Source organism: Oncorhynchus clarkii, chromosome 29 (assembly GCF_045791955.1).
Source record: "Oncorhynchus clarkii lewisi isolate Uvic-CL-2024 chromosome 29, UVic_Ocla_1.0, whole genome shotgun sequence".
Lineage (NCBI taxonomy): Eukaryota > Metazoa > Chordata > Actinopteri > Salmoniformes > Salmonidae > Oncorhynchus > Oncorhynchus clarkii.
Genome location: NC_092175.1, coordinates 16,894,300 through 16,902,977, shown reverse-complemented (window position 1 = coordinate 16,902,977; position 8,678 = coordinate 16,894,300). Strand labels below are relative to the sequence as shown.

The 8,678-nt window shown below is 44.8% G+C and overlaps 1 protein-coding gene across 1 annotated transcript in view; it reads left to right on the top strand.

Annotated features, from left to right (window-relative positions):
• The first annotated feature begins 565 nt into the window (after positions 1–565).
• The window catches only part of LOC139388779 (breakpoint cluster region protein-like), a 116,851-nt gene continuing 108,738 nt past the window's right edge, over positions 566–8,678 (top strand). Inside the window, exon 1 of the mRNA XM_071135693.1 lies at positions 566–2,826. Coding sequence (XP_070991794.1) covers positions 1,323–2,826 — 1,504 coding nt within the window. The 5' untranslated portion in view covers positions 566–1,322. The remainder of the gene's footprint in view (positions 2,827–8,678) is intronic.

Genomic DNA, 8,678 nt, shown 5'->3' with positions numbered 1-8,678 from the left:
ATGTCTTGGATATTTTATTTCAGCTCATGAAACATGGGACCAACCCTTTACACGTTGTGTTTATATTTTTTGTTCGGTGTATATTGTGGATTTGAAGTGAGAAAAATCGTTAGCCTACTACTGTATGCACTTTAGGCGAACAGACACAGGGTGGCAGTCTGGTGTCATTTCAGGAATCCCGACGCTCCCACAAGTATCACACCTGCACGGCAGGTTGATTTCAATCATTGTAGCCTATTATAATTGCCATTTCTTAGTCCATATGAAGAGAGAAGACAATAATACATTTGAACACCTCTTTCTACCATCCAAGCTGCAATGCATAGAATATAGACTACATCCATGAGTCTCGACTATATATTATGCTTATAGGATTGACTGAAATATCAATAAATTATCCTCCTCCGGAATAATGTATTATTATCTGAAAATGGAATAATAATTGTTCTGTGGTATACTGTTGAATACATCCATGCCCTGTCTCTTTAATTGAACCGAACCCCGAGTGTGGCCACTGTCAATCATGTTGCGTCTGGTCCCTCCCTTTCCTGCAGCCTCAGTCTCCAGTGCGAGATTGAGATGGGAACACGAAGCACAACCACAGGAGAGCAACGGGGAATGTCTGGATAAACTGTACATTGACACGGAACCGCGAAAACATGGGGTAACAAGGCAAAACAAATTATAATTAATTATCAATTTCGAATAGCAACAGGAGAAAGGAATTTTGTCGTGGGAAAATTATATCGTTCTCGGGTTTCTCTCTTTTTATGCCATTCTTCTTGGACGCTGCTGGTACAAAGGGCTAGGAACAACTGGAGGCGATAATGGAACAGGGATGTTGTCATGTGAATGAACGAGGATCATCAATGATGGAATAAAGTGAATTGAATAAGAAAATGTAAAGTAAGTAGTTGCAGAGCCGTTATCACTTTCTCATCACACGGAAGATCCAGATCCGCTCTAGATCCTGATCATCCGCTCAGGAGGACAGATGCTGTCATTGTGTCGAGACAGATTTTTTTTTCTCATTCTGCAAGTGGCCTTTCAGGAATAATGCAGAACAGGCGTTTGACTGGAAATACTTATATTTCTATTGTTGACAATACAATATGTTTTGTCTGCGAAATCGGTAAAGACGTGACAACAGTTAAAGTGTCCGTTTTTGAACCGCTTTATCATACCATTAAAATGAATGTTTTTTTTCTATTGTAGATTCTCTAGGTACATTCCGATTTTCCCCTGTTGGAAACTGGATGATAGGCGAGAAATACGGCTACTGGTGACATCACCCGGGTCAGATCTGTATTGCTATACAGTAAATGTCAACAATGGTGGAGCCGGTTGGATTTATTGAAGCGTGGAAAGCTCAGTTTCCCGAGTCAGACCCCCCAAAGATGGAGCTCAGGTCGGTGGGGGGCATTGAGCAGGAGCTGGAGAAGTGCAAAGCCTCCATCCGGCGGCTGGAGATGGAGGTGAACAAGGAGCGCTTCCGTATGATCTACCTGCAGACACTGCTGGCTAAGGAGAGGAAGAGCTATGACCGGCAGCGCTGGGGTTTCAGGAAGGCCCAGATGAATGAGGTAGGGGACCAGGCAGGGCTGGGTGCTGAGTCTCAGCAGCCACACGTACAGGAACAAGGGGAGCGGAGCCGGTTCCAACCGGTGGGGGAGGCCAGGTCCAAACAGAGACCCCCTACAGCCCGGAAGTCAACCTCCCACGGTGACGAGCTGGAGCTCCAGTCTGCCTTCGAGGTGCCCCAGCAGGCAGAGCCCTGCGAGACAGACGGCCTCTCGCCCTCCAAACAGAAAGGGGGTATCTCCCCTCGCCGTCCAAACCCACCCTCAAACAAGGACCTAGCGTCTGACCCCAATGACAAGCTTGGCATGGGACTGGGGGTGGCAGCGCTGAGGTCCAACTTTGAGAGGATCAAGCGGGCCAACTCTCACTCTGCCGGGGATGGAGGGAAGAGCCAGGAGAAGCAGCAGCCCTTCTACACCAACATGGAGTTTCACCATGACAGGGGCCTGGTCAGGGTCAACGACCGAGATGTCTCTGACAAGATCAGCACCCTGGGCAGTCAGGCCATGCAGATGGAGCGCAAGAGGTCCCTGCACTCTCTGCCAGGCAACCTGGCCACTGTGGCAGGCGAGCTCCGCACCCGTCCTGTCTACAGGGGGCGCTCTACAGAGAGCACTTGTGGGTACGATGCTGAGTATGAGGACGGGGACCCCAACCCACGCCACCCCAAGACCAACGGGGGAAAACAGCTCCCTCCACCCCCATGGCAACCCTCTGACTTCCAGCCTTACACCAGCGTCTACGTGGGCGGGGTGATGATGGGCGAGGGCGGGGGGGATGGGAAAGGGGGCGTCACCATGAGGGACCACGTTGGAGACGAGCACCACCTGACCTGGCCCCGGCGCTCCTACTCTCCTGGGAGCTTTGAGGACGTGGGGGGCGGAGGCGGCGGCTACACACCAGACTGCAGCTCCAATGAGAACCTGACGTCCAGCGAGGAGGACTTCTCGTCTGGCCAGTCCAGCCACGTGTCGCCCAGCCCCACCACGGCCTACCGCCGGCCTTTCAGGGAGAAGAGCCGCTCGCCCTCGCAGAACTCACAGAACTCCCAGCATTCTATTGACAGCAGCAGCCCCCCCACGCCACAGTCCCAGAAGCGCCCCCACCGCCAGCAGGGCCACGTGGTCATGTCCGAAGCCACCATTGTGAGCGTCCGTAAGACCGGCCAGATCTGGCCCCCGCTCGACCCGGACACCACGCCGACCAGCAGAGCCCCTCATGACAGCAGTTTCCATGGAGACCTGGGTGAGTGGCCGCCGCCCTCTATAATCTTAGCTCTAGTTGCTACTCGGTTCCTGTCTGGAGATTGAGGGGGCAGTCCCACGCTGACCGTTGCCTGGCAGCGTTGATTGACTGCCATGTAAGGAAGGAGTGAGGATGGGCTTAGAGCCTCATCATCCACACTGGTAGGATTTAGAGCATAGAAATGAAAACCAACGGTTTACATTTTTTTATTTGACTTAAATCTCACAACTGCAGGTCCTTGCATTGATTCTCAGGTGTAGTTTCTGGTACTTAAAATGTCAGGTTTGACCTCTTGACTGAGACAACCCATAGAAACCCGACTAAGTGCCTGCGCTGAGTGCTCTCTTCATTGCCTGTTCATTACACAGTCATCGAGCCACTAAGCCTTGTGAGACATGGGCTCCTCCTAAAAATAGCTGAACAATGAATTGTCAGCATTGTTTTCTTTTGTCTGTGTGAACAGCTTTCCCCTCATTCACTCTTCTCTCTCTGTGAATTTTGACACTTGTCTCCCCCTCCCTGGTCTCGGAGCAGGTAGATGTGCATGTGTGTCTGTGAGCTGCAGCCAGCCAGGGGAGACAGAGGATGCATCCTAAATGGCACCCTATTCCCTATGTAATGCACTACATTTGACCAGGGCCCATAGAACGCTAGTCAAAAGTAGAGCACTGTATTAGGGAATAGGGTACCATTAGAAACAGGCAGAGAGAGGCTTCTGACTCAGCCCACGACTATTTCTGAAACCCAACTAGCTTTTTTTTCTAGAAGCTTTTACTGGAGTCCTAGACAAAGAAAGCTATATTTTCCCCCTCTCTCCCAAGCAATCAGCTTCAGTATCTTTAACCTGTTTGTAGCCTCGAGGTCCAGTTACTGCCCAGCTAACAGAGCAGGTTAGCCGTTTGGCTTGGAGCTAGAGGCGTGGGCGCTATGCTTGGCGCTAGCTGCAGCGTTGTCTCCTTCTGGCCCGGTGTCTCTGGGCTTTCTGCTGACGAAGTGAGTGGCGTTTTAGCGCCTGCCCTGCCGCCGCAGCCCTGGCGGAGCAGACAGAGCTGCGGGCCATTGGCAGCGGGCGCCCTTTACTGTGCCAGGATGAGCCCTGTGTGTGTGTGTGCAGAGAGGCAGATAAGACTGTCTTCTCTTATGGTGCGGGGGGGGGCAGATGCACACTAACCCCTGTACTTAGGGTGTGGCGCCAAATCTGGCTTGCCTACTACCTACTTAAACTGCATACTGTGTACTAATCGTACTACATACTATTTAGAATGTACTGTTTAGTAAAAACGAATGCTGTAAGCAACAAATATCTGCATACATGGCTCCTCCTACTGATAATTTATTGATTCCTGCCATTTCGTACCTAGTTATGAGCGATTAGTGCTTTTTGAGGTCAGTTCGGGTTTTAGTTCGATTACTAATAAATAATCACGGATTTCGGTTTATATATATATATATATACATATATATATATATATATACATATATTATATGAAATGCTTTATGCATTTTGTGGGTTGAATGCTGTAACACAGAATAAAACAATTAATAAAAGTCCCATGATGGTAGTGACAACCCATTTACCGCTTATTAACAATCATTTATTCACATCACTTTACTTTAATTACTTTAATTTCAGTTGTTGTGTATATTATATTTGTTTTATTTGATGACTTAATTTAATTCCAAGTCATCATCTCATCTCTATAGAGCTGCTGCCTATGTTGTCTGACAAAATCACTATTTTAGTCGTTTTTCAAAGTACAGTGCATTCGGAAAGTATTCCGACCTTATATATACAGGTGTGTGCCTTTCCAAATCATGTCCAATCAATTGAATGTACCACAGGTGGACCAATCAAGTTGTAGAAACATCTCAAGGATGATCAATGGAAACAGGATGCACCTGAGCTCAATTTCGAGTCTCATAGCAAAGGGTCTGAATAGTTTTTTTATTTTGTAGAAATGTCTTTCTTGTTCTTAACTGACTTGCCTCGTTAAATACAAATGGGTGTTAATAGCAGAGCTGGGTCATTTACTTCAGAAAGTATTCACACCTCTTGACTTTTTTACATATTTTGTTGTGTTACAGCCTAAATTTAAAATGTATTATATTGAGCTGTTGTGTCACTGACCTACACACAATACCCCATAATGTCAAAGTGGAATTATGTTTTTAGAAACTTTTACAAATGAATTAAAAGCGGAAATGTCTTGGATCAATAAGTATTCAACCCCTTTGTTATGGCAAGCCTAAATACGTTCAGGAGTACACATTTGCTTAACAAGTCACATAATAAGTTGCATGGACTCACTCTGTGTGCACTAAGTGATTAACATGATTTTAAAATGACTACCTCATCACTGTACCCCACACATATAATTATCTGTAAGGTCCCTCACTCAAGCAGTGAATTTCAAACACAGATTCAACCACCAGGAAGGTATTCCAATGCCTTGCAAAGAAGGGCACCTATTGGTAGATGGGTAAAAATTACTTTGAGCATGGTGAGGTTTTTTATTACACTTTGGTTGGTGTATCAATACTACCAGTCACTACAAAGATACAGATGTCCTTCCTAACTCAGTTGCTGGAGAGGAAGGAAACCGCTCAGGGATTTTACCATGAGGCCAATGGTGACTTTGCAGTTACAGAGTTTAATGGCTGTGATAGGAGAAAACTGAGGATGGATCAACATTGTAGTTACTCCACAATACTATCTTAATGATCGTATCAAGGCACAAGGCGAGAGCCACATGCAGACACAGGAGGCAGATGGTTGGAGTCTTAGACTGTTTATTAATCAAAGGGGTAGGCAAGAGAATGGTCGTGGACATGCAAAAAGGTCAAAACCAGATCAGAGTCCATGAGGTACAGAGTGGCAGACTGGCTCATGGCCAAGGCAGGCAGAATGGTCAGGCAGTCGGGTACAAAGTCCAGAAACAGGCAAGGGTCAAAACTGTGAGGACTAGAAAAAGGAGAATGCAAAAAGCAGGAGAACGGAAAAACGCTGGTTGACTTGGAAACATACAAGACGAACTGGTACAGAGAGACAGGAAACACAAGGATAAATACACTGGGGAAAATAAGCGACACCTGGAGGGGGTGGAGACAATCACAAGGACAGGTGAAACAGATCAGGGTGTGACTAAAGTAAAACTGCAAAACATTTGGCAAAGAAATTAACTATATGTCCTCAATACAAAGCTTTATGTTTGGGGCAAATCCAACACATCACTGAGTAACACTCTTCATATTTTCAAGCATGGTGGTGGCTGCATCATGTTATGGGTATGCTTGTCATTGGCAAGGACTAGAGTGTTTTTTATGATAAAAATAAACAGAATAGAGCTAAGCTCAGACAAAATCCTACAGGTAAAACTGGTTCAGTCTGTTTTCCAACAGACACTGGGAGACAAATTCACCTTTCAGCAGGACAATAACCTAAAACACAAGGCCAAATATACACTGGAGTTGCTTACCAAGACGACATTGAATGGCCTAGTTACAGTTTTGACTTAAATCGTCTTGAAAATCTATGGCAAGACTTGAAAATGGCTGTCTAGCAATGATCAACAACCAACTTGACAGAGATTGAAAAATTTAAAAAAGAATCATGTACAAATATTGTGCAATCCAGGTGTGCAACACTCTTAGAGACTTACCCAGAAAGACTTACAGCTGTAATCACTGCCAAAGGTAACATGTATTGACTCAGTGTTGTGAATACTTACAGTTGAAGTCGGAAGTTTACATACACCTTAGCCAAATAGATTTAAGCTCAGTTTTTCACAATTCCTGACATTTAATACTAGTAAAAATTCCCTGTTTTAGGTCAGTTAGGATCACCACTTTATTTTAAGAATGTGAAATGTCATAATAATAGTAGAAATAATTATTTATTTCAGCTTTTATTTATTTCATCACATTCCCAGTGGGTCAGAAGTTTACATACACTCAATTAGTATTTGGAAATTGCTCCCAAGGATGAACCAGACTTGTTAATGTCTACAAAAAAAATGTTGAGGTCTTGGCAGATTTCTTTTGATTTTCCCATGATATCAAGCAAAGAGGCACTGTTTGAAGGTAGGCCTTGAAATACATTCACAGGTACACCTCCAATTGACTCAAATTATTATCAGATGCTTCTAAAGCCATTTTCCAATTTGTTTAAAGGCACATGATCATACATAGTGTATGTAAACTTCTGACCTACTGGAATTGTGATACAGTGAATTATAAGTGAAATAATCTGTCTGTAAACAATTGTTGGAAAAATGACTTGTGTCATGCACAAAGTAGATGTCCTAACCGACTTGCCTAAACTATAGTTTGTTAACAAGAAATTTGTGGAGTGGTTGAAAAATGAGTTTTAATGACTCCAACCTAAGTGAATGTAAATTTCTGACTTCAACTGTATGTAAATTAGGAATTTATGTATTTCAATTTCAATAAACTAGCAAAAAAATAAATAAAATGTTTCCAATTTGTCATTATGGGGTATTGTGTGTAGATAGATGGGTGAGAAAAAAAATCTGATATAATCCATTTTGAATTCAAGCTGTAAGTCAACAAAATGTGGAATAAGTCAAGGTGTATGAATAGTTTCTGAAGGCACTGTATAGTGCCACAGACGATGTCGGAGTTGCACTCATGTATTTGTGGGATAATCTGGATTTTAAAATGTATGGAATCTGTTTGATCAAGCTTCAGGGGATGGAGAATGGGAGATGTTTTCAGTTAGTGGTTGAACCGTCGTGAGTGAGGATGGTGATGAAAGTGATGAGGATGAGCAAGAGGTGGAGGAGGAAAATGATGAGGGTAATGATTATGATGGGGAGGAAGAGGAAGGGGTTGATGGTGAAGATGATGAGTACGGCTGTGGCAGATTGCATGGCTGATTTGGGGTTTCTCACTTCACTGGTCAGGGATGGGGGTCTGTAGAGAGGCACAGATGGGACGAGCTCTCCCGTTGCGTAACAGTATACACACGCACAAACAAGCACACTTACACAAACAAACACACACACACACATACTCTCACACATATCTTGGGGCTAATACGCTGTCAGCAATGTGTGTGTGTGATTGCGCGTCTGTGTGTTTGTGCCAAAGCGTACATGCATGTGTTGTGACCAGGTGCTGGATGCTGTTTGTTCGTACTGTAGTTAGCTGGGCTGTTTGTTTGTACTGTAGTTAGCTGGGCTGTTTCTTCGTACTGTAGTTAGCTCGGCTGTTTGTTCATACTGTAGCTAGCTGGGCTGTTTGTTCGTACTGTAGTTAGCTGGGCTGTTTGTTCGTACTGTAGCTAGCTGGGCTGTTTGTTCGTACTGTAGTTAGCTCGGCTGTTTGTTCGTACTGTAGCTAGCTGGGCTGTTTGTTCGTACTGTAGTTAGCTCGGCTGTTTGTTCGTACTGTAGCTAGCTGGGCTGTTTGTTCGTACTGTAGCTAGCTGGGCTGTTTGTTCGTACTGTAGTTAGCTGGGCTGTTTGTTCGTACTGTAGTTAGCTGGGCTGTTTGTTCATACTGTAGTTAGATGGGCTGTTTGTTCATACTGTTGCTAGCTGGGCTGTTTGTTCGTACTGTAGTTAGCAGGGCTGTTTGTTCGTACTGTAGTTAGATGGGTTGTTTGTTCGTACTGTAGCTAGCTGGGCTGTTTGTTTGTACTGTAGTTAGCTGGGCTGTTTGTTTGTACTGTAGTTAGCGGGGCTGTTTGTTCATACCGTAGCTAGCTGGGCTGTTTGTTCGTACTGTAGTTAGCTGGGCTGTTTCTTCATACTGTAGTTAGCTGGGCTGTTTGTTTGTACTGTAGTTAGCTGGGCTGTTTCTTCGTACTGTAGTTAGCTGGGCTGTTTCTT